The sequence below is a fragment of the Pygocentrus nattereri genome, chromosome 27 (genome assembly GCF_015220715.1).
Source record: "Pygocentrus nattereri isolate fPygNat1 chromosome 27, fPygNat1.pri, whole genome shotgun sequence".
Lineage (NCBI taxonomy): Eukaryota > Metazoa > Chordata > Actinopteri > Characiformes > Serrasalmidae > Pygocentrus > Pygocentrus nattereri.
Window position 1 is genome coordinate 12,262,920 of NC_051237.1, and position 26,085 is coordinate 12,289,004.

General features: G+C 39.6%; 1 protein-coding gene across 2 annotated transcripts; it reads left to right on the forward strand.

Annotated features, from left to right (window-relative positions):
- The first annotated feature begins 881 nt into the window (after positions 1-881).
- med30 (mediator complex subunit 30) lies at positions 882-25,712 on the forward strand. Of its 2 annotated transcripts, none has more exons than XM_017703101.2 (5): positions 882-1,118; positions 2,659-2,871; positions 3,254-3,412; positions 7,344-7,451; positions 24,889-25,712. In XM_017703101.2, the coding sequence occupies exons 2-5, from the start codon at positions 2,719-2,721 to the stop codon at positions 24,982-24,984; spliced, it is 516 nt and encodes a 171-aa protein (XP_017558590.1). In that variant the 5' UTR covers positions 882-1,118; positions 2,659-2,718; the 3' UTR covers positions 24,985-25,712. The 2 variants fall into 2 exon arrangements, with proteins under 2 accessions (XP_017558590.1, XP_017558589.1); XM_017703100.2 differs by having other exon boundaries at positions 883-1,118; positions 2,579-2,871.
- Positions 25,713-26,085: the final 373 nt, after the last annotated feature.

Here is a 26,085-nt window from a genome sequence, read left to right on the forward strand (position 1 = left end):
TCTTTGAAAACTGAAAACCCCTTTTTAAAAAAAAAGTTTGATGTACTATGTAATGATTGCTAAAATGATTAACTTCAATGTATCCTTCACCGTCTAGCCCACACAATCCTTACATGGAAAACATGCTGCAAAAACGACCCGTCTTGAACCAATTCTTTTTATGACATCATGAAAACCAACGTACCCATTCAGCCTTTAGCCCTCACACTGACGTTATAAAGAGTGGTGTTTCTGCCTGGACTGCTTTTTTCAGCCTTTAGCCCTCACACTGACGTTATAAGGAGTGGTGTTTCTGCCTGGACTGCTTTTTTAAATGAAGTACAATACAAGGCAGCCAATCAGAACACAGTGTACTTACATATATCAATCTTAAAGGCAGAGAAACAAACACATACATCAAGGCAAAATAGGCACCCAAAGAAAACTCATTTTTATTTTCAGATTCATTATCATTTACCATTATCGACATTACATATAAATGTCAGAAAGTACGAGTTTCACTGATTTTGTTGGCTAATAAATAATATGGCTACCTTGTTGACATCTTGACCCTGGTTTCTTTCACCGCAGCTGCAGACATGAAATGAAAATCTGACTCGTTAAGTTCATCTACAACTCACCGTTTCATATCAGAGCTAAGAAAGAAAAGAGGTCATTTAACTTGTACGCACCATATCATTTGTCAGACATCCATCTAAGCAGCTCTTGGTTCGAGACTGATAATAACATCTGAAACCACAAGAGCGCTAGATGTCGCGCTGGGCTGCATTCGCAAGCTACACTAATTCAGTTTTGGAGTTTGAAGATATGAATTTAGAGGCATGCCCTCCACCGTTCGCTGAAAAACACAGTCTTAAAAAAAATCTAAATCTGGTTATAAGGAGAAGAATATATTCATTTTTTCGATGGCAGAATAGGCTTGAGCGTTTTCTACAGGGTTTACGGTAAAGTCCCTCAAACTCTCGCGATTCCTGACCAGAGAGCGGAGAAGAGGAATGACATGACATCTTGTCAACAACACAAACAGGAGCAGCTAAAGTGGAGTTAAAGGCCACTGTCCGCCGAGAATACTCAAGATAAACATTTCGTAGTGCAGGTCCGTTTTCTGTGGAGTTGAGGTACCGGATTTCTCTTTTTCCGTACATGTTTTATAGCGTCTCCAATACTGTATTAGGCTCCAGGTTGTAGCCAGCTGTGCTGCTCGGTTAACGTTAGTTAGCGAGTTAACTGTCAGAGCTAACGTCTTTCTGTCTTTCGAAACGTGGTGTTTAGCGGTACAGCAGCTAACCGTTTACAAGACAGACTGCTCCGATAACAAAGCTTCACACGTGCTTATTATTATAACCACCTAGCCAGACATAATTAACGGCGGCACGTCTCCTTCACCCCGATGTTGTAGGTGAACTGCGTACGTTACTACGTTAGTCTTAGCTACTAATGCTACGCGCGTGGCTGCTGAGACCTGCTGCAGCTATAACCAGCACTCTTTCCTCTTTACACTGTTCACTGAATCATGTCAGCCAGTCCTCATTCTCCACAGAAGGGAAGGACGCATATTTCACATATTAAAGTCGAGTGTGTTTCAAATAAACATAGCGTTAGCTGGCCTGCTGCTGCTGATTCTTATGTTTGTGTATAGTAGTGAACAGCTGGAGCAGGTGTGGTTGTAGCTGGACTTTGTTAACAAGCTAACGTATAGTTTCTAAATTTTCTACAGGGTCAGGGTTGGGTTCACGTTGATGACCATAAATGTAACCATAAAACCTGCTTGTACAATGTTTACTCCAAAATCAAATGTTCCTTCTTTTGCTGCGGTAACGGCCTCTGCTTTTCTGGGTAGGCTTTACACTAGATGTTGAAACATGGGGCCTCGTTCACCCACCATTCTTCAGAAGAAATTTCTTCTTAAGACCCACGTACGCAGTTTTCTCAGAGATTCTGACATTCACCAATGTCTTCTCATTTGGGTTTTTTTCTTAGGTGAAAACAGAATCTAAGCACACTCAAGAGCACAAAGGTGTGAATAATAGTGCGGTTTAAGAACACGTCATGAATCTGATGAGGATTGCTTCTTCGGACCTTTCTCAAGAACAAATTTAAGAAAAACCATAGGAAGATATTAGTGAATGAGGCCCATTGTTGTGAGCACTTTATTGTATTCATGAGAGAGTTAGAGATCAGCTGCTAATGTTGGGTAATGTCTGGATTGCAAACACCACTCTAACTCATCCCAAAGTTATTGGGATAGTTCAGTGCTGGAGGGGGCATTTGAGGCTAGGCACTGGCTTAGAGACCTTGGGATCATGTGTGGCTCCTCCAAAGCATCCCATTCCATTGGCAGTGCATTTCTATGGAGACTATACAAGTTGTGCAACTGATTGATTAAAGTAGCTGAAATCACTAATTATAGGCTCTGTCTGTATAAATTTAGATGTAATATGTTTATAAATTGCTTTAATGATGATATGTTCCTGGTCACATTTGATGAAAAACCTGAGCAGTGCATTGTAAAGTGTTGTTTATGTGTGTCCTTTTCCCGTCTGTTCTCTCTCTTGCACTCTTTCACCCTAACTCACAGCTCATGACTACACATGTCCATTCTAACATGCTCATTCAACCCCATCACATGTCCATAATCTCAGGTTGGCTCTGTCTTAGGTATGCCACTGTGTGACGCTGAGTAGCCACCTGCCACCGTGCCCCCTCCCCTCTGTCCCCATGACAACCCCTCCACTTGCCCAGTTCTCTGGGCAACAGGCACAAGCCGCACGGGATGTGAACACTGCGTCACTATGTCGTATTGGGCAGGAAACTGTGCAGGATATAGTCCTAAGAACCATGGAGATCTTTCAGCTACTTAGAAACATGCAGGTAAGCACAGTATGTCATTATGATTATGGAGGAAAGGACATGACAATTAGAGATGTGCAGGTCAGTTGTTTTCTCCCGGCACGCTTGGATCTGAACATTCCTGCATGTACCCAGCTGACTATGAAATCATAAAAATAACAACAACCTGGACCTAACCTGAACTCAGTTGATAAAAATACACTAAAAAACAAAGAACCTTTTTGAGAAAACTTTATGAAATGCATTGCCTTTCTGTTGGGTAACCAATCATCCCCTTCACTGAAGACAAGAGTTTGTCTTCTTTTTGCATTAAAGTTTTGCCATGTTAGTATTGTTTTCATTATTTATTATTCATATATTATTATTGTTTATCTTCAATCTTCTTTCCTGCTTACTTTCCTAGCTGCCAAACGGGGTCACATACCACCCTAATACTCATCAGGACCGACTGGGGAAGCTACAGGAGCACTTGCGCATGCTGTCTGTACTTTTCCGCAAACTGCGCCTTGTCTATGACAAATGCAACGAGAACTGCGCTGGTCTGGACGCCATACCTACTGAGGTCAGCAGTCACTTTTATGCTGTGCCAGGTCATTATAGAAATGATAGCTGTTGATAGCACAGGCCTTGAATAACCTTTCTGGATTACATGCAGTCAGTTTCATACAGTGACACATAAGTACTGCTGTGTCTTATTGTTCCCATTCTTATGCAGCTAAATTTATGTGAACAAACAGCGTATCTGTCTTGGTGATAAAGTCAGCGGTGTGATCATTTATAATGTTGAGTTTAAAGTAGGTGAGAAAGAATGTTTTTAATTCTCTCCGTTCTTCAGGGACTTTTGTTGCACACAGGACCGCAAATGTTTATGTACCAGCTTCTGTCTAGTACACCTATTGATCTCCTGGGAGAAGGGTTTGTTCTTTAATATTTCTTTGTCCTACTTGTGCCCCTGGTTTATCTTGCAGTCTTGGCTTAAAAGCAGAGTTTTATCAGATTAATCAGATAGTTTTTGTTATCTTTTCTTGGTCTGTTTGTCTGTTCATTCTGAAAATTGCTCCAGACGGCATTTGAATGCACACAGCAGGGAAGATAATGTGTATACATTATATAGGATTACTACTTTTTAAATCCCACAAACGGGGAAATTCCAAATTTAACCCATCCGTGAAGTGAAACACCACATACACACTAGTGAATACACACACACTAGGGGGCAGTGAGCACACTTGCCCGGAGCGGTGGGCAGCCCTATCCGGGGAGCAGTTGGGGGTTAGTTGTCTTGCTCAAGGACACCTCAGTCATGGACTGTCAGCACTGGGGATCGAACCGGCAACCTTCCGGTTACAGGGCCAGTTCCCTAACCTCCAGCCCACCACTGCTCCCCATTTCTGCGTGGGTTTCCTCCGGGTACTCCGGTTTCCTCCCACAGTCCAAAGACATGCAGTCAAGCCGTTTGGACTTGCTAAAATGGCCCCTTGGTGTGATTGAATGCCTGTCTGTCTGCCCTGCAATGGACTGGTGATCTGTCTAGGGTGTATCCTGCCTTTCGCCCAATATTGGCTGGGATCGGCTCCAGCACCCCCTGTGACGCAGAAGAAGTGGTTTAGAAGGGGTGTGTGTGTGTGAGTGTGTATGAATACCAGCCAATCACAACATCTGATGTATTGCATCAGAAATACAACTTATCACTTAAAAGTCAGTTATTCTCAGAAAAGTGGGCATGTAGACAGAATAGTGGACAATTTAAATGTTGTAATTACTCCGTATAGACTTGTACAAGGCATTCTAGTCCTACTTTTGTCTATATGGAAAGGCATCACTGACACTTTTGAGAGGTATATTCAAAGATTTACATTCACCCAGTCTGCTGGAAGCCCTTTTTTTTTCTCTCTTTTTTCCTTCATTCGGATGTTTATGCTGGCTTGGCTTCTGCTGTTTGACTTCAGGTGCTCCATCAATTCTTCTGGACCTGTCTCTTCAAACAGGAAGTGGAATAATGGAGGCAGCAGCATTACCTCATCACGGCTCTAATTAGCCGCAGCTCTCTGTACCGAACAGCTGGCAAAGCCGCTCGCATCAGCGTTTTCCACCGCGAGCAGTCACTGGCTCCTCAGTGCTCTGGAATTTCCTGTACTGCATAAAAAAGTCAATGTTATTTCATTTACCGCTCAACTTTTTTTCCATCCACTTTTCTCTCCCTTAAAGTACAGAGACTGGCCAGACCTCATTGAGTCATTCTTTTCTGTCAAGCAGCAAACCACAGCCATCCCTCATTGTCCAAATCATGACTAACATGCCATCGCTTTGCTTCTTTTACCACAGCCTGCTGCCAGCACACAGCCCCTACTTTGAAAACTCTATATGGGTTTGGCTGGAAATTCAAGTTGTTTTCTTTGTCCTTGGCTTGAATTTGTCATCCCTAACAAGAACGGAGTTCATTCGATCTCAGGCTCTTGCCTTTGTCCCTTCTCTGTCAGCTGCACCAGTCAGCCGGTTCTGGTTTGCTGCACTGACTCAATAAACCTGCCAGAGGCTTTTGGCTATTTTTTTTTCTTTTTCTCTGCTCATATGATCTGATTTTTTTTTTTCCCCTCTCGGCTGGCATGTGACAGCACGAAAGCTGTAAAGGCTGGCCTCAAACCCACAGGCCCACAAAAATATGAGCGATTATGCTGACATTGAAATGTCAGAATTTTTGTTCTACCTTTTTATGGCAAAGCATTTCAGTGCTAGATTAATAATACATAGTATTGTGGGCAAACATGCGTTATCGCATGTCATGTAACCAAAGCTGTGTATTTTTTTTTTTTAAGTTTTGGTACTGTTTTTGCTAAATTCCCTATAAATATTTATATCAAAAATCTGCTTCTTGAGTTGGAACTGACTTTGAAATTGAATGAAATGGATTTAGTTGTTGTGGCTTACCATAAATGCTGGAACTGGGCTTGCCTGACAGTTGTAAATTCTTCTTCACTGTGGATTATTTGAATTGATTTGCTGGAAGAAAATTACTGACTTCTGTTTGAAATATACTCTTCAATGCTGTTTCAGCAGGCAACATATTCTATTAGTCTAGGGTAGAGCAGCTTTCATACCCAGCAAGACATGCTCATGTATCTCTCTGTGAGTGCTAGACTGTAGCATCTTTGATTCTGTGCACCAGCAGGTGTCAGTGTTATTTAAGCAGAGGTGACACTCTGCACGACTAATATTGACCATTTGTCAAGGTCATCTCAGGATGGAACTGTTTACAAAAAGAATAAATGGTTGATGTGAAACTGGCAGAAACAAACCCTGAATGGAACATGGAGTAATATGGCAAAATAATTGTAACACTGTGGACAAGCTGTGGCTGAATCCAAGGCTGTTCCAAGGCTACAGTTAAGTTATTTGAAGGTTTAGATAAAGTAATAGAAAAACTATCAAAAGAATAAAGCTATATTTTGTGTTGACTAAATAGAATACATTTATATATGTACATGTGGATGTGTATGCCACCTAAATGTTCTGCATTTGTGGATCACAATAAATACATGATCAAATATCAGTTTGAAATATTGGTTAAATATCTATTTCTGTCTGATGCTAATATTTTTTCTCTTTAAGTAAATACCTACCGATACTGAAATGATTCTTTACTAATTATAAAGCAGCATGTACATGTGGTTCTTGTTAATATGAATGCCAGTGTATTAAGGTGGATTGTATGCTCCTATGAAAAAGCATTTCTTTAAGCAGTACTGTATATTTTAAGCAATGCAAGACATTAATCAGGTCATGGAAGTTGAATTCAGCTAATGTAGAAGCAGCAAAAAATCCAGTATATCAAGACAAGCCCTGCCTCTGACAGCATATTTCAAACAAAGAAAAGTTGCCTCAGGAAGAACTGAAAGTTGAAACTCACTGACAGGGTTACATGTACACTTTAATAATATAATATAAAAGCATAGAAAGACAGCATTAGTAGGACCGCAGAATTAAGCCTGCCGAAACTGTGCATCATTAGTTTTTCCAAAATCTGATATTTATGATACAGTTGCCATTTGGAAACCACTTGTAAGCAGAGCCTGTCTAATGACCCCCATACTTCTCATTTTGTCTCTTATTTTCTACATCTGGGTGAAGAATCAACCCCTATTGCTTTCAGATATTCAGCATGATAGTGCTGATGAATGATTCAATTTTCCAGTATGCATTGTTCAGAATGTGCATGCCAGCAGTCTAAGGGCAGAACTTTCTTTGAAGATACAAGGCTGACTTCTGATGTATTCTTAATTTAAAATGCATTTGCATCTGCATAAAATATTGGAGAAAGGATCAGTAGAGGCTAATTTTAAGATGTTCCTCACTGAATTCTCTTTACGCTGTCTAACATGGATTAGCAAATGTGAGGAGTTCTTGATGTTATAGACAATTGAGTATACATCCATACCGACTCATTTAGTTTGTCCATTATGTTACATTGATTTCTGTTTTTCTCTCTGCTACAGCAACTCATCCCCTATGTGGAGGATGACAGTTCGAAACTAGATGACCGTGGAGCCAGTCAGATGCGTTCAGCCAGTGAGGAGAGAAGAGAAGTACTTGAGGTCAACAAGGTCAGTACAGTCTCTTCACAGCATCTTTGTGCTCTACAATAAGTACAATACAGTCTGCTTTTCAATATATGCTGTATAACTAGACCCTGTTTCCCAAAGGCTTCTTAGATCATCTGCCATTTTTACCATTTACTTCCTTTTTTTTTTTGGTGAAACCCAACCATGATCAGTTTCTGTTTGTTCATCCTGTGCACCAAACTGCATGCTGGACTGAACAATCTGTGAAGTGTCTGTGAAGAAATCTGATCTGGTGTTCCAGCACAATATTTTTTTTTCTTTATTTTATTAAAGAGAAAGGCAAGTGATCCTGAATGATGCCATCTTTTATCTGGACATGTTTAACCATCACCATGGTCTCATTTAATATGAGCTGCGTTTGTGAAAGCAGGCAAGGCAGCAGGGTTTCAGCGCCATAAGCCCTGGAGCTTTGGGCTGGCCAAACGGCCAGCTGCAAATTACATGCTGGATGAGGAGAACATGTTGGGGGAATAAGGGATGGGGAACTCAGGGGAGGTCAGCGACGCAGCAGAATGTGGGGAGCAGATGTTAGCCGCTTCGCTGCATCTGCCTCTTTGGGCACAGCCAGTTATGCTTTCAAGCATGAGAGGAATGATGGATAGATGTATGGATGGATGGATGTTTAGATGGAATTTTTACATGAGGACATAAAAGCAGCATACAATTTATGTAAATAATCCAATAAAAAGAAATTGGAGGAAGTTATTTTCTCAGGGGCAATTTATATGGTATTAGTCTCAAATGCAATAGTTTTTGTGATTTGCTTTGTTGCTAATCAAGTTTTAATCCACCTGAGAATATTGTTAAAACTGCCTGTGTGGTAATTGCTTTTTTCTTTCAGCAACAATATACACACACACTTTCTCAGAAACACCTGTATACCTGCTTATTCATGCAATTATCTAGTCAGCCAATCGTGTGGCAGAAGTGCAGTGCATAAAATCATGCAGATATGGGCCAGCAGCTATAGGTAATGTTCATATCAACAATCAGAATGATAAAAAAATTGATGATTTTGTCCATGGCATGATTGTTGGTGCCTGACTGGCTGAGTATTTCTGTAGATGCTGATCTAAGGGATTTTCACACACAACAGTGTTTACTCACTGTTTACTCAGCTCTGAGTATTTAGAGTAAAAAAACGTCCAGTGAGCGGCACTTCTACATGAGGAAATGCCTTATTGATGAAAGACGTCAATGGAGAAAGGCCAGAATGGTTCAAGCTGACAAAGGCCATGTTAATTCAGATAACCACTTTGTGCAATTATGGTGAGCAGAAGAGCATCTCAGAATACGCAACATGTTGAACCGTGACGTGGATGGGCTACAACAGCAGAAGACCACATTGGGTTCCACTTCTGTCAGCCAAAAAACAGAAAGCTGAAGCTGCAGTGGGTATAGGCTCACCAAAACTGGACAGCTGAAGACTGAAAAAGCATAGCTTGGTGTGATGAATCTTAATTTCTACTGAGGTACACAGATGGTAGGGTCAGAATTTGGTGCCAACCTCCCTTGTCTAGGCTGATGGAAGTTGTGTAATGGAGTGGGCCCAATCAATCATCGCTTAAATGCCACAGCCTATTTGAGTATTGTTGCTGACCAAGTACATTCCTTCATGGCCAGTTTATCATCTTCTAATGGCTACTTCCAGCATGCTACAGCACTCAGTCACAAAGCAAAAGGTTTTCTTGGATTGGTTTCTTGAACATGACATTGAGTTCAGTGTTCTTCAGTGGCTTTCCCAGTCACTGGATCTGAAGCCAATAGAACACTTTTGGAATGTGGTAGAATAGGAGATTTGCAGTGTGAAAGTGTTTCTGAAAAATCTGAAGGAATTACATGGTGCAGTCATGTCACCATGGACCAGAATCTTCCAATATCTTGTGGAATTCATGCCTTTCTCAGTGATAATGCTACAATTTATACTCTTAAATGAGAATTTTTTTGTTTAAAAAACCTATGGGATAGGTGCTGGAGCCTATCCCAGAGGTCATCGGGCAGAAGGCAGGATGCACCCTGGGCAGGTCGCTGATGGACATAATATCACAATTTATTGTATGAACATTTATTTGTGTTTATTCTGTTAGTACTTGTTCTCAGGTGGCCTAAAACGTCTGAACACTTTAGATAATATACATCACTCAGTTACTCAGATACATAGTTGTGCTGGTCTGTTGGTCTAACACCGTCCAAACCTTTTGGCTCCATGTTGTGTGTTCCATGTTGGCTTTAAATGTGTGAAACCATATTTGTGGACAATGAGTGTGATCCAGACCACAGGTTGAGCATTGTAGTGTGTATGGTAATGTCCTGCTGCTTTCTGGTGCATGCTGGCTTTGACTGATGGTTCTGTCCTCGTTATCTGTCGATTGGGGTAATTGCTGTTTGTCAGGAGGTAGATGAAATATGGCTTTGCAGTCTGCTGAGCAGTATAGCGGCCTTCGTCTCTGTGAATGTTCTCATCTTCACACACACACACACACCGAGCGTCCCATGTGCAAGTACATGAGAGTGCTTTATATTTCTTTGCATTTGTTAAGTTTTTCACCTCATTTCTATCAGTAAATTAGTAGTGAACATGCATCTGTTGCTTCAAGGACTCCTCAGGATTTCTTTGCAGAGAGGCTGGCTAACTAAGTTTTTAAATAGGCTTACATTGAATGAATTTAAGGTCTAATGTAGTCTTAACTTTTTTTATTGTCTCATATAAGAATAATAAGAATAATAAGTTTCCTATTACGAAACCATGTAATGTCACTGGATGCCCTGTGTGATGTAACTGTCAACAGCTGTGGAAATCAGTGTGACCTGTTTAACCACAAATTAAAAAAAAACAATGGACGTTGCTGAAATGGTAACCAAAATTCCATCTTTGTTCAGTTGACTCTGTCAGCTTTTTTGTCTTAAATTGCCTTATGATTTGTAATGTTGGTCTCAAAGGAATTCTTTAGTTTTACACTGGAGCTACAGTGTAGCTAAGAAGTAACTGAAGACTTCTTGTGTGATGGACTGTAAGCTGAAGTGCAAATCTAAAGAAGCAGACTTCAGATGTGAAACGTGTTGTCAGATTGGGCAATTTTTTTTTTTTATATTCAAACTATTGCTTTAAATTGAATTTGCCTAAACCTACAGATAGCCTAAGAGTATCCTCATAAAACACTTAACACAAACAAATTAAGCTGATGTACAGCCCCAGTGCAAGCAGAAGTGAATTTGGTATTGAGCTCTGGATGACATTTTAAAGCAGAACCTGGGCTCAGAGATGGTAAACCTGTCAGATCTTCCCACCCACTAACCCTCATGTGGGCCTCGAACTCCTCTTGTGTGGGAGGAGGTCCCTGTGGCCCTGGCTCCTTTGCTGGAGGGCCATCGTCCTTGCTGGTGCTGTGGTGGCGGGCCGTGTCTCGTTGGAGCGGGGCGGTTTGATTTAATACCGCTCTAAGTGTGAATAAATTCCTGTCACAGCCCATTAAGAAGGCCTTGGAGAGATCATGGCTCTTATTAATTCTCCTGCGCGCCTCTCCGCTCTCCGCTCTCTCACTCCGTCCCTCTCCCCTCCGCCTGCTTTTTTTAATACCCTGTTAATTACCGTGTCTGTCCTCTTTATTCAAATGAGAAAGTGAGATATTATGGAAGAGAATGTTTGTAATTTCAAATAGGACCCTTACAAACGGGCGGTGGGCACATAATGAGCAGCAGTGTTGGAGGTATGGTGAGCACGGGTATTATCGCTGGAGCAGTGCTGGGGCTGGGGGAGCGTGCAGGAGCACTGCCGCTGATAAACAAACACACAAACATGCACATAGCATCAGCTGTAATGAGACCCTGGCTTGTCTCGGCCCTGGCTTGTGTCAGCCCACATGCGCATACACATACACATGTTTGTGCACGTTCTGTGGGCTAACAGCCTGCTAGCAGGAGGTGCCCAATTCTCTACATGATTAACCAGTTCATATGTTGCCTATTAGAGTGGGTTTGCCGAGTAGTCTTTTTTTAATTGGTTTGTGGAGCGTGAATGGAGAAAGTACACCATGTTCAGAGCATGAGAGGAGGACATGTCTTGGAATTAGTAGACAGCATTTAAGGTGTAGGACATAAATCTGGTTTGCATTTATTGTGTCATTGTGTACTTTATAGGCTGGAAGCAGTGAAAAGCAATTGTACAAGCAATCCTGATTACTTCAGGACTTAACAGACCTCCTGAGGATTTAGTTATGTATTGCTAGAGGAAGCTGAGACAGTTTAGATAGGGATTATTTCTCTTTGAAGGGCACATGTGGTTTACTGTGTTTTTTTTTTTTTTTTTTTTTTTCCCTTGCTTTTCTGAAAGAAGAATCTGATGATGTATGTCAACATTGGTCTGTTTTGAAATTTTAATCTTTTGTGCCCAGTCCATACAGCCTGTATATGAAAACAAATTGGAAAAACAGCCTGTGTTAAATTCTGTTTCTGTGATTTCACAAAATTGTACAGATTTAATATATTCATAAATTCAGTCTACAGCATTGATTGGCTTAAAATATAATACTTTCTTTGTTATTGTGCCCACCTCACGTTTATTTTTTTATTTCCAATAACCGAAGAAAAGGTAAAATGAGATTTAAACTGGAATTTCTACTCGTTTCACCCTTACAGATATCTGCTGTTCTGTCTCTTTCTCATGTTGCCAGCAAAGTGATCAGTGAGCTCAGTTGCTGTAAGCCCCTGACAGTCAGGGGTGAGATGAAAGCGCTTGTTGCTGGAGAGATGCGAGGGCACAACTGATTGAGACTCACTCCGCACTCCTTTAGAAAAGAGTTACTCCTGTTGTAGCAATGTCTTTGCTATGACTGCACATTTTTAAACTAGTGTAAATCTTAAGCACTGCCTGGTTAAATGTCTAAATGTTTTCAGACCAGTTTATTTTGCGAAGACACATTTCAGAAACTAGTCTAAACATCAGCTTTGTATTTATACTGTGGCTCAGCAGTGACTTTAAAAGTAATTTAGAGCCTAGAAAGGTAACAGTCTTCTTGTTCTCATGCCTCTCTTTGCTTGTCTGTTTGCATTGCATCAGTTTGTGCTGCAGGCACGGCCCATCTCTCCTGTGCCCACCTTCCCTCGCAATCTCTTCTTTACCCTGCTCGTCCTTCACCTTGATCCTACGAGCATCCCCTCGCTGTTCTTCCTCTCAGTCTGATCACAGTGGGGTGGGCTTAGGAGTCGCTGTGCTTAATGCGGGCCATCAATCCCCACACTTTAGCTCTAGTTCTAAACACTGCTTTGAAGATTTGATTAACTTTTAAGCCTGGGGATAACATGTTTATTTTTTTGTTTGTTTAAACATCATACAAAGACAGAAATGTGGGAATAAGGCTGTACTGGCTAAGCATCCATATCAAAAGGAAATGCATGCTGTCAGTCCAGTTAAATGTAGTGTAAAAAGGTTTTAGGTTCAAAGATGACAATCAAACCATCACGTATCACAGGTTTTTTATTATTATTATTATTATTATTATTATTCTTATTCTTATTAAGCACTCTTCTGCCATGCACATGTATTGAATTTTCATTTGGTGCAAGAACAGCATATGAGACAGTCATGGATCTGCACTCTGCTATATAACTACTGCAAACAAAGTAACCAAGAACAATGCAATCAATATCTCAGGCAGATGGAGGGCGAGTGGCGAAAGAGCTTGATTGAAAAATGCTCAGGAACAACATTGATCAGTGGAGAGACACTGCAACATTGATACAGGGTATTCACTCTCTCTGTCACAGTTTCCTCCAATAGCATTACAGAGATGTGTGTCTCTGCAGGGTTAACAAGAAAGTTGTTTATTTTTTCTTTCCAGTTTAAGCCTTGGATTTTTTGCTGCAACTTTGATGAGAATTTTTAGCTCAGCAATCAACTTTATTATTCACTTCTTAGTGGCGTCTACCCTTGCTGAAAGAAACAGTCCAGTTCTCTTGGTGCACAGCAGCATGAATTCAGGTACCTTCTCTTATTACATTTGTGGGCTGCGTCGACTTGTGCATTTCGGTGCGATTTATTCAGAAAATCTGAGACCCTGCACTCCTTATTCCTCCACTAGATCAGCAAGGTAGTATGAGGTTCCTGGAGGAGAACAAGGAGGTGCAGTAGTGGTATTAGTGAAGCCCTTCCCTCCCTCAGCCCTTCTAATCCCTTTGCCTCACTCCCAGACACTTAGACTTGTAATTCCTGCTCCATCTGCAGGAATAAAAGCAGCGATTTGAGTTGCTAGTGACAAGGCGGATTAGCCAAGTGGAATCCAAGGTGAAACAGCGTGTATGATGAAGGCTCTTTTTTATTTTTAAGAGGAGGCCTTTATCTAAAAGAGAGCTACCACTAGCAGCCTTCGCCTTGAGAAGTGATATGAAATAATGTTAAAGGAATAGGTTATAAGAATAAGAATAAGGTTAAAAGGTTATTTAGAGTGAAAGACAGAAATGGGATGGGCAATGGAACTTTTTATTGTCAGTCTGATGCCAAGTAATACCAAAACCAATATCCTGACACCAATACCAATGCTGAAATTTGAAAGCCTTTAATTTAGTATTAAATAAATGGACCATTTAGTGGTGTAAAAATAATTACAGAGCATTTATGTTTTTTTGTTTTTTTTTCCATTTGCAAGCTCCAGCAATTTAACGTGTTTGCTCTTTTGTCTGATTCAGAAGTTGGAGCCATTTAAAAATTACCAGATAAGCTGTTATTTATTTATTTATGAAGTATGTCTGCTGATACTTCCAGGAACACCACTGATAATGTGCCCGGAGGTACTTTCATAGATACTAGTACTTTATCAAATAAGAGAATATAGTGAAGTTCAGTAAAAATTGTAGTTGTAGAATACTGTCATCTTTAATTTGGCCTTGTCACTCTTTCTTTCACTCTAAATTAGTTTAATTTACCATCTGTGAGTTTGTGGCTGCTTAGTTTAGTCTTTTTTCTCTGAAGCCTTAAGTTGTGGTTGAAGTCTGTTTTCTTTAATTTGGCCACAAAAGTATAATCAGTCTAGTAAAGAATGAAATTGTGAATGTCACACAAAGCTTACCACCCTGGTCTCTGGGAGCTTAGACATGACAGTATTTGTCCTGAGAGACAAAGCTGTTTTGTTTGATGTGTGAAACCTGATGCTGAAAGCTGATGATGTGCTAAAATATACATCATGCCATTGACAGTGTTTTGCACAGGCATCATATCTTCCTGGAGCTGAGAGCACATTCAGCAAGCACAGCTGAACAGCTGTGTTTGTACGTACATTTCACGTTTTAGGGGGAAAAAATGGGTCTTACTGTAGGATACTGTCAGAAACAAAAGTTCTGTGCAGGTACATTTCTCATTAATCAAGGTAGAAACAATGTAACTCAGAGATACAGCCGTGGCTTTAAGATCCAATTCTATACCTTAAATAAGTTTTTCCCAGGCAAAAAGTGTGTATTACACAAACCTAATGTTTTAAAACAGAACAATGAATTAAAAAGCATGTACAGTGCATCCGGAAAGTATTCACAGCGCTTCACTTTTTCCACATTTTGTTTTGTTACAGCCTTATTCCAAATTGAATTAAATTAATCTTTTTCCTCTAAATTCTACACAAAATACCCCATTGTGACCATGTGAAAAACGTTTTCTCGAGAGTTTTGAAAATTTATTAAAATTAAAAAACAAAGAAATCATATTTACATAAGTATTCACAGCCTTTGCTTAATACTTTGTAGAACCACCTTTGGCAGCAACTACAGCCTCAAGTCTTTTTGAATATGATGCCACAAGCTTGGCACACCTATCTTTAGGCAGTTTTGCCCATTCTTCTTTGCAGTACCTCTGAAGCTCCATCAGGTTGGATGGGAGACGTCTGTGCACAGCCATTTTCAGATCTCTCCAGAGATGTTCAATCGGATTCAAGTCTGGGCTCTGGCTGGGCCACTCCAGGACATTCACAGAGTGGTCCTGAAGCCACTGCTTTGAGATCTTGGCTGTGTGCTTCGGATCGTTGTCCTGCTGAAAAATGAACCGTCGCCCCAGTCTGAGGTCAAGAGCGCTCTGGAGCAGGTTTTTATCCAGGATGTCTCTGTACATTGCGGCATTCATCTTTCCCTCTATCCTGACTAGTCTGCCAGTTCCTGCTGCTGAGAAACATCCCCATAGCATGATGCTGCCACCACCATGCTTGACTGTAGGGATGGTATTGGCCTCGTGATGAGCAGTGCCTGGTTTCCTCCAAACATGACGCCTGGCATTCACACCAAAGAGTTCAATCTTTGTCTCATCAGACCAGAGAATTTTGTTTCTCATGGTCTGAGAGTCCTTCAGGTGCCTTTTTGCAAATTCCAGACGGGCTGCCTTGTGCCTTTTACTAAGGAGTGGCTTTCGCCTGGCCACTCTGCCATACAGGCCTGATTGGTGGATTGCTGCAGAGATGGTTGTCCTTCTGCAAGGTTCTCCTCTCTCCACGGAGGAACGCTGGAGCTCTGACAGAGTGATCATTGGGTTCTTGGTCACCTCCCTGACCAAGGCCCTTCTCCCCCGATCGCTCAATTTAGACGGCCGGCCAGCTCTAGGAAGAGTCCTGGTGGTTCCGAACTTCTTCCATTTACGAATGATGGAGGCCACTGTGCTCATTGGGACCTTCAACGCAGCAGTAATTTTTCTGTATCCTTCCCCAGATTTGTGCCTCGAGACAATTTTGTCTCGGAGGTCTACAGACAATTCCTTTGACTTCATGCTTGGTGTTTGCGCTCTGACATGCAGTCAACTGTGGGACCTTATATAGACAGGTGTGTGCCTTTCCAAATCATGTCCAATCAACCACAGGTGGACTCCATTTAAGCTGTAGAAACATCTCAAGGATGATCAGTGGAAACAGGATGCACCTGAGCTCAATTTTGAGCTTCATGGCAAAGGCTGTGAATACTTATGTAAATATGATTTCTTTGTTTTTTAATTTTAATACATTTTCAAAACTCTCGAGAAAACTTTTTTCACATGGTCACAATGGGGTATTTTGTGTAGAATTTTGAGGAAAAAGATTAATATAATTAAATTTGGAATAAGGCTGTAACAAAACAAAATGTGGAAAAAGTGAAGCGCTGTGAATACTTTCCGGATGCACTGTAAATGAGATGGGTGTGTGGAGTCAGTACAACTTATAATTTATAAGATAAATATAAGATAATATAATTTTAAAAGATTAATATAAGATAATTTAGAAAATATAATTTCATTGGATTATAGTACATGTTTAGTACACGATTATGTTCCCTGACTAAAGGTACTGAGATGTACCCTTGAGGTTACCACCCCAGTAACAGTTTTGTACATTTATTTATGAGAGTGTATACAAAAAAGCTGAGCTCCAACAGGGTACTGCACAGGGTCCTACAGCAAAAAGGCACAACACTCGCATAACGTAGGACATCACATTATCCAACATGTTTAAAAGTTCAGTTATATTCCAATATGGGGAATCTTAGTGTTTGGCTGCGGTTTGCATAAAACCTGAGGTAAATGAGTTTATACTGTCACTGGGGGTTTTAACTGTCACCATGGTAACTGTCTCCAGGCACAAGTCTAATTGGAAGTATTGATACCTCACAACTAGATGACATTTTTGGGTTTGTGGGATCTGATCAACTGCTACTCAGTGTCATTAACTTTGTGAGGCTTTTCCACTGTTTTACTGTGCTCAGTGACTTGGAGGAATGCTGTCCTCCATTATCTCACCCCCCTTGCGTATAACTGTTTTCCAAGCTGTTTGCCATCATCCACTAAGGCCATAAACCTGGACTACCCGCATCAGTTGTACTGGGTGACTTTTGGAGCCAGGCCCACACAGCACAAAGAGAGAGATCAAAGTGTTTAGTATAGATAAGATCCCTGACTAACTGAATGGATTGAAGCCCATGGTTGAGTGTTTAATGCTATCATGGTGCTGAAACTGTTTTTTTTTTTTTTTTTCTGATGACATCAGTGTCAAAGGATATACCTCTCTTCATTTGGCAGCGTTTAGCACTAATGCAGTGTGTCTAGCCTTGGTGTGATTTATTAATAGCCGCTGCCCTTTCGGGGCCATCTGAGTAGACATTAAAAAATACCTAAAATGTTATTTGAAATTATGTCTCTTTTATGGTTAAAAAGGAAAATCTGCTGTGAAAATCGAATGTGATGCTTTTAAGTACCTCATTTAACGGTTTTGACAGGAGTTTTGGCCAGGGTAATGCTGGACTTAAAAACATGACTGAGCCGTCCAGTCTAGTAGAAATCATTTAAAGATCTGATTTCATAACAGCTAATACACATTTTCCTCCTGTATTAATACAGGTCTAGCACTCTGTGGCTTCACTAAAATATTTCAGTATCACCTGCCAGCAGAAAGGCACATGTTTCTATTAGGACAAGTCCAACTTCATGTACTTTTGTATCCCTTTGATGCATATTTTAATATGTGCTTTAATTTTGTGTGTAAGTAAATGTATAATTTATTCAAAGTGAAATCAAACTGTATATAATATCAATACAATATAATGTACTGTTTTTTTTACTCACAATCAGTGCCCATAATGACTAACCCTACAGTCTCACCTGTGTAAAGAGTGAGAACATTTGTTGAAGAGTAATGATTACAGTTTTCAGTACAGCTTGGTGACTGTTATTGTGTAGTATCTTTGACCTAAAAGAATTCTGATCATGTGTCCCTGTGTATTTTGAAAGCCATGCAGCTGTTACACAGTGAACTTCAAAATATGTTTTCTTCAGTGCCTTTTAATTTTCATTTTTGAAGCTTGTAAAAGTAAAACGAGTAAGAAGTGCTATTACCTGTTCGGCCTCAGTGCTGTTTAGCAGGTAGCTGAAGACAATGGAACAGGAGATTTTGACATACTGTCTAAGTGGTCTCTTTTTGACTCCACAGATTGGATGTCAATGTTGATACAACAGCGTGGAATCTAGGACTAGTTTGGAAAAAAATGCTGTTGTACAAATGCCATTTGTAAATTTCTGAGAGTCTTCCCTCCTTTACATATTGTTGCTGCCTCTGTCAGACCTTGAGTTCAGGCTGCCTGGTAGCATCTGTAACACCTAGACTTACAGACTAAAAAGTTCAATAATTTAAGGCACATAGAGGAGTAAACTTGAAGCATTTTTCATTCAGAAATAAACTGGCTTTACAAGATGTTTTGTGCAGACATACAGTGCCCTCCATAATTATTGGCACCCCTGGTTAAGATGTGTTCTTTAGCTTCTAATAAATTGAGGGTTTTTTTAAATAATATAGGACCACGATGGAAAAAAGAGCAAAATCCAACCTTTATCTCAAGTGCATTTATTGAGTAGGAAAAAAATCCCACATTAAGAAATAATTGTTTAACATCAAATAATGTGTGCCACAATTATTAGCACCCCTGATGTTAATACTTTGTACAACCCCCCTTTGCCAACAAAACAGCACCTAATCTTCTCCTATAATGTTTCACAAGATGGGAGAACACAGAAAGAGGTATCTTCGACCATTCCTCTTTGCACAATCTCTCTAAATCATCCAGCGACCTGGGTCCTCTCCTCTGCACTCTCCTCTTCAGCTCACCCCACAGGTTTTCAATGGGGTTAAGGTCTGGGGACTGAGATGGCCATGGGAGGAGCTTGATTCTGTGTGTGGTCAACCATTTCTGTGTAGATCTTGCCATATGTTTAGGGTCATTATCTTGCTGAAAGACCCAGTGACGACCCATCTTCAGCTTTCGGGCAGAAGCCACCAGATTTTGTTTTAAAATGTCCTGGTATTTCAAAGCATTCATGATGCCATGCACCCTAACAAGGTTCCCTGGGCCTTTGGAAGAAAAGCAGGCCCACAGCATCACTGATCCTCCCCCGTATTTCACAGTGGGCATGAGGTGCTTTTCTGCATACTCAGCTCTTGTGTTACGCCAGACCCACTTACAGCATTTGTTGCCAAAAAGCTCTATCTTTGTTTCATCTGACCAAAGCACACGGTCCCAGTTGAAGTCCCAGTACTGCTTAGCAAGTGTGACTGAGAAAAGGTTTTTTCCGTGCATGCCTCCCAAACAGCTTGTTGGCGTGTAGATAGCGTCTGATGGTTGTTTTGGAGACTTCGTGACCCCAAGATGCTACCATTTGTTGCAGTTCCGTAACAGTGAGCTTTGGAGAACTTTTTATTTCTCTTATCATCCTCCTCACTGTGCGTGGTGGCAAAATAAACTTGCGTCCTCGTCCAGACTTGTTTACCACTGTTCCAGCTGTTTTAAACTTCTTAATAATTCCTCTGACAGTAGATACGGACAGGTGTAGGTGAGTGGCTATTTTCTTGTAGCCATTGCCTGACCTGTGAAGGTCAACACACATCTGTCTTACTTGAATGCTATGTTCCTTTGTCTTTCCCATGTTGAAGAGAAATGGCCTCTGTGTCACGTCATAATTATACCCCAGGGAAACAGGAAGTTGTGAATTGCTAATTAAATGTTCCTACATACTTTGATTAACTTCGTAAACTACTGTAGAAGTGACAGAAATTCTTTAATTACATTTATTTCCTAAGAATTGTTAGGGGTGCCAATAATTGTGGAACAGGTGATTTTATGAAGAAAAATTATTTCTTAGTCAGGGATTTTATTTTCCCCCTAAAACTCTACTTGAGTTAAAGGTTACATTTTTCTACAATTTTCAGTGTGACAGTATGTTTCCACAATAAAAACTGAATTTATTTTAAGGCTTTTGACGCATCTTAACCAGGGGTGCCAATAATTATGGAGGGCACTGTACATGCTTGAGAACGGTCAGAATATGCATGTAGGTCAATTTAAAACAAGCAAAGAAGAAGGTTTACATCAGTCAAAGAGCGGAAATCATTTAGTCAATCAACATTAAAGTGAAGGTTTTCATGTCTAATAAAGAAGAAGGTTGTCAATTAAAACTAAGTCAGATGAGCTAATGCTAAAACTAACATGAGCTAGTCAGAACATTGTTAGATGCTGGAGAACTTGTATTTTATTCAAGGTCTTTTAGCAAACTTGAATGAAACAGTGCAAAGAATGGCATGTGTGTGACTGTTTTAATATTTGTCTTTACATGTTTTACATCTTTACACATTTTAATCACAAATTTGAGCACTGTACAGCCCTGTTTAGTTTTGTCAAGATTCAAGAGTTTTATTGTCATGTGCACAGCAGAACAGGCAGTTGCACTGTACAATGAAATTCTTACTTTGCTGTTCCTCCATTCACCATATATACACTTAAGAGAATAAAAAAAGAAGAAAATATAAGAATAACTCTAAAAAACCGTAGTAAAAGGTAAAAGCAAAAAGTGTACAGTATGTGCAAAGTTGAAATAAAATTAAAGTTACACATGCGTATGTACAAATATGTGGAGCAGCTGTTCATAAAGTGCATCAAGTGACAGATGAAAACAGATGTAAACAGTAAACAATATTACTCTGTGCAGTAATAGGTGTAAACAGTATTGTTTACAATACTAGTAACGAAACAAGCTGTCAGCAGCTAAGTTAGGAAAAGCTAGCTAGCTAACTAGTTGCCCAACTGATCTCAGGATCACAAATACAGATAAAGACTTACTTAGACAGGCATCAGTCCGTCTGCTAATACTTCTGCCACTAGCACTAGAATGACTAGAATGAAAATTTTCGTAAGGGAGAGCAGCCCCCCTGTAGCCCACTCCCCTGCTATGGAGCGATTAATGCCTATTGTCTTGGTAATAAGAAGGAATCCGTTGGAAGCATATATAATTTATTTATATTATATATGTTAATAATGCTATATATATATATATATATATATATATATATATATATATATATATATATATATAAATGATAAAACAAATACATGCGGTGCAAAACATTTTTATTTTGAATTTACTGTGGAAAATCAAATATACTGATGATGATGATATGGAGATATTACACTAACAACAACAATCAGTATATTATATATTTATATATTTGCAGACATAGGGAGAGAAAGACAGATGTTACTAGCAGGCCTTCTGGATGCACCACAGAGCTGCTGCCTCAGTGCTTCTTTGTGAATTAACATAATACAAGTTGACTTATGGTCCTGCTAATTGCTGGCAAGAAGGAGGGGTGATGTCCTGAGGATCCTGCAATCTCAGTCATGCTAGTGCTAGACTGTGAGTGTGGTCTTTTTCAGCTTCAGGAATGACAGAGCACCGCCTTCCAAATGATCAGGATAGTGTGTCAGGCATTAAACATTCCTCAGCAACTACTTTCCACTATTTCTTAAGTACAATTCAGACAGGATTGGTTTTCCATGGGGAAGTGAGGTAATGCTAGTTCACCACAGGATGTCTGTAATGTTCATGATCGAATCACACAGGATAGAAATCTCGGAAAAATTGACAGTGATTGTAGGGGCTACTCAATTGATGCCCAGCCTTTAGTGAGTAGAAAACATGTCATAACATTTGATTTAGCATTTAACCTGGAAATTTACTGTCAACAGTCATCGCTAATATTTTTCAGTAATTTGTACATACTTTAAAGTTTGAGTTTGAGGTAGGGCAACACACATCAGGTTCATTTTAGCAACAGATTTTTAGAACACAAGTAACTGTTTCTTCTGAGGTCCTCCATGTTTAGGATATTATGATTTTTAGTGACATGTCTGTTCACATGGGATTAGTATAATATAGGGTTATTTCTACTGCTCATTTTTTAGAAGGTAAAAGGCGGTGAAATCTTTACATTACCCCGTCTCCTCATATAAAACTAATTCTGTCCCAGTAGTTCTTTAGTCAAAATAATTCTGGCTAATTGATTGCTGCCACAGTTCTCCCTGCAGGTTTGTTTTTGACAGGTTTCTTTTTCCTGACAGAGGAAGAAACACTGAGCAACAGTTGGGGTTGGCTGATTTTGTTAATCAGAAACGGTAAAAAAATGAAAGTTTATGAGAACAGGTAAATGTCAGTTTCTTTTAAATAAATTTCATTCTTAAAAGACAAACACAGTATAGGAAAAAAAGTATAATGTAGGTCTCGGACATGGCTACCAAATTTATGTCATAACCATTGAGTCACCCTGAGAAACAGACGGAGAGTGAGAATTTCAGCTTGATCAGATGTGTGATTGTTGAGAGAATTATTTGGATCCTATAGCATTCTTCTTTGACAGATGGGCCCCAAAATTACTTAAAAGTGATTCAGAGTAATCTGCACAGTCAACATTGAAGACTGAAAGAGAACGGGTGAAAATCTTCATCAGTTACAGCTGTCTTGGTTAAGTAAACAAAAGTACTTTTTCCATTTTATGCAAATGGAAATTTATGAAAAAGAAGAATAAAAATCCTAATAACAAATGCAGTCGTATTCCATCCACTGTATGCTCCTAAATACACACTGGACACCGGTTAGAACTTCAGATTACTAATAACCACGTTGGCTAGCATCACACTGAGTGAGGGCCATGTAGTTATGCTGTCTTGTCTGTGGAATTGCTGGGGATCAAGCTTGTGATCTCCCAATGATGGAGCAAATGTTTGGATGGTTGGACAGCCTTTTGATTTGATGTATGTTAGTACACGTCATTGCATTTTTTTCTTGGAAAAGAAAAAATGTATTTAAATGAAATAAATGACATCATGCAAAATTTTTAGGGGTGTATATGCATCACAGTAACTGGTGCAGGTTTGTTTTTATGCTTTAATAATAATTTACTGCAAGATTTTTCCTTCTGCTGTTTTTTAAATTGACTGTGCTGCAGATTTGTAGTTTATAATTGGCTAGTCTTTGAGGAAAAATATTGTTTTCTTGTTTCCTAAAAAAAAAAGCAAACAACCCCCTTCCTCCCTTTTCTCTTCCAGAGTGATGTCTACAATAGACTGAGCCGACTCTCAGGAGCTTAAACGCTGGTGGGCTGTCAATCACAGTTTAAAACTTGACAGATTTTAGTGAATTCGTATTTTAATAAGTCGGCATTTGATCAAAAACTCCTTTTCCCTGATGCATTATCGAGTACGGCTCCTTTGATCTGCTCTCGAGTTGAGGAGGAAAGAGAAGCAGATGAAGGGAGAAGCAAAATGAGACGGGGTGTTCGGTCCAGTGCCAGCTTTTGTGACAAAGTAGTCCAGCCGGAATATCAAAGTTTTCGCACTTTCAGATTGTCTTCAGTAAAAGCAAGCTAATGACTGTGTTTGTGTTCCTGAGCACTAAAGTTGTACCATCAGAACTCTCCTCTGATATGCCGTGGCTTTGTCAGAGGCCTTCTTGTGATACGCTCCTTGCTGTGTATCATAAATGATGAATTGCATGATCACAAGGCTACAAAATAAATTCATCAGAGATCCTTGATGTCCAGAGCAGTATGCTTTTCTAATAGCCTGTCCAGTATGTTACATTTAAATGGAGCGTGTGGTTTTCAGCTTTGTATTATGATATTAAGGCTTGCTGAGACTCAGCCTCTATTTCAGAAAGAGACCAGATATAAGGACAGAAGAGGTCTTATGCCTTTTTCACCATGACCGATGAGGATGAATAGCTCAAAAATGTAATAAGCAGCTCTGTCGTCTGACTTGGGCAGTTAAGTGGCAGGATTTCAACGATTTAGATTTTTCCTTGGAACATTTTGACACTTCCTTCAAGCTGTGCTATATAATTTTCATTGAAGTTTGAATGAAAGTGTAGTTCAGTCAGTGAATGAGCAGTCAGCAATGCATTTGGAAAATGGATATGGATTTCTCTGATATGGATATTTTAAATGTTACAGCATTCATACTATATCATTAATTTGCTGGCAGGTATTTGGGTGGTCTTTGGTAACTTTTTAGATTTTTTTTAAACCAGATTTACAATAACCTAAGGAAAAGAATGAGTTATTAGTGCTGGTGGGTTTTTGCAGGGGATTTCCATCACAGACTACATACTGATTACTTAATCCACATTAGAGGTGGGCAATATGGTAATATTTTATCATTATTATGATAAATGACTTTACAATACAATAATTTTCGAAGCATATTGTGAGTATGTAAGTAACACTGACGACCTGCAATTGCAAAGAGAGCATCATTACTCCTGGCTAATTGTATTTAGTTCAGTTCAGGATGTTAAATGTTGGCAAATGGGGCTTTTTATATCTTTTCCATCTTATTGAACATCAGAGAAGTGAAATGTTACTATATATATTGTGCCTCATGAAAATGTCAGTATATTAATAATGTATTTTTGCCAATTCGCCAACTTCTAATCTACATGTTCTAATGTTTGCGCTTGCCATTAAAACTACAGTGGCTGTTAATTCACCAGCATTCTGGATATGAAATATCTCTTCCATCTGTCCTGTTTTGTGCATGTTACTTTGAGATTTGATTTGCATCGGAGCAGCAATTACAGCTTTGAAAGAAAGATTTGTTATTTTTATTACAGAAACTCAAACAGAAGAACCAACAGCTGAAGCAGATAATGGACCAGCTCAGAAACCTCATCTGGGAGATTAACTCCATGCTGGCTGTGAGGAGCTAAAACACACACACACACACACACACACACACACACACAAGGCCATTTGCAGAGCACTCTTGTATATGCAAGACAGACTATTGTCTACACAAGCTGCATTAATGAGATGTCTGTTTTCACTGACCATGAAGCAGAAAGACAGAAGAGACAGGAGAGGGGTGCTGAGGTGAAAAATTGAGAAAGAGAAGGAGGAAGGAGAGAAGACTGAGAGAAAGGGGGTAAATTTTGCTGCTCGTTCATGCTACATGGTTGAGAAAGCATTCAGTTTAGCTGCCTCGGATTCAATTTTCAGCTTGAAAATTGGAAAGGCAGAGTGCTTTTCTTTTATTTTCTGTGACAAATTTGTGTCTAAATTGTATTCCAAATATTTGTAAGTCATAATGTATCTGTTCTTCAGAGTAAGTTAAATATTTAACTTATAGTTAAAAAATGTAGCATGAGTATGTATTGTATTTTGCAGATATTTTATTTTAAAGTGCTTATTCATTACAAAGCTTATGTCATGTCAGAAACTAAGTTTGGCAGCTATGTATTACATAACTGAAAGATACATTAAAAGCACTGGAAGGTATATATAGTAACAGTTTTCATATTTATAGCCGTGGTATTGTGCGAGTAGGTTGACAGTTCAAGGTGAGGCATCTTTATTTTTGGGATTGGTGTTTGTTATTAGACTGGAAGTAAGAATGAAATAAAACAATGTCAAAGTTTGACATACCATGCATACAAAATTTCTGTCTTTGCCTTTGAATGGATTACAGACTGAAGTAATGCTTCCGACCCAGAAGCAAAAGAAAGTGCTTTGTGGAATAGGAATACAAGTTTAATATAAATTTTTGCTTAACCCTTGAGTGGTGTTGGGGTCTGTGATGCCCATTTTCAAAGATTACCAAAATAAAAAGTTATGCAATATATAATTTTTTTTCAAACCAATATTCCTTGGAAGAACATATAACACATTTTCAATTACTTCATACTGTACACACCCTACACATTTATATTATCCATGTGCTTTTGGGATGAACCCGCAGGGAATAAAAGTGTGGAGGTGATGTGTCCCTTCAGTCTTTTCTCCTCCTACACGGCCTGCTGTTTGTCCAAGTG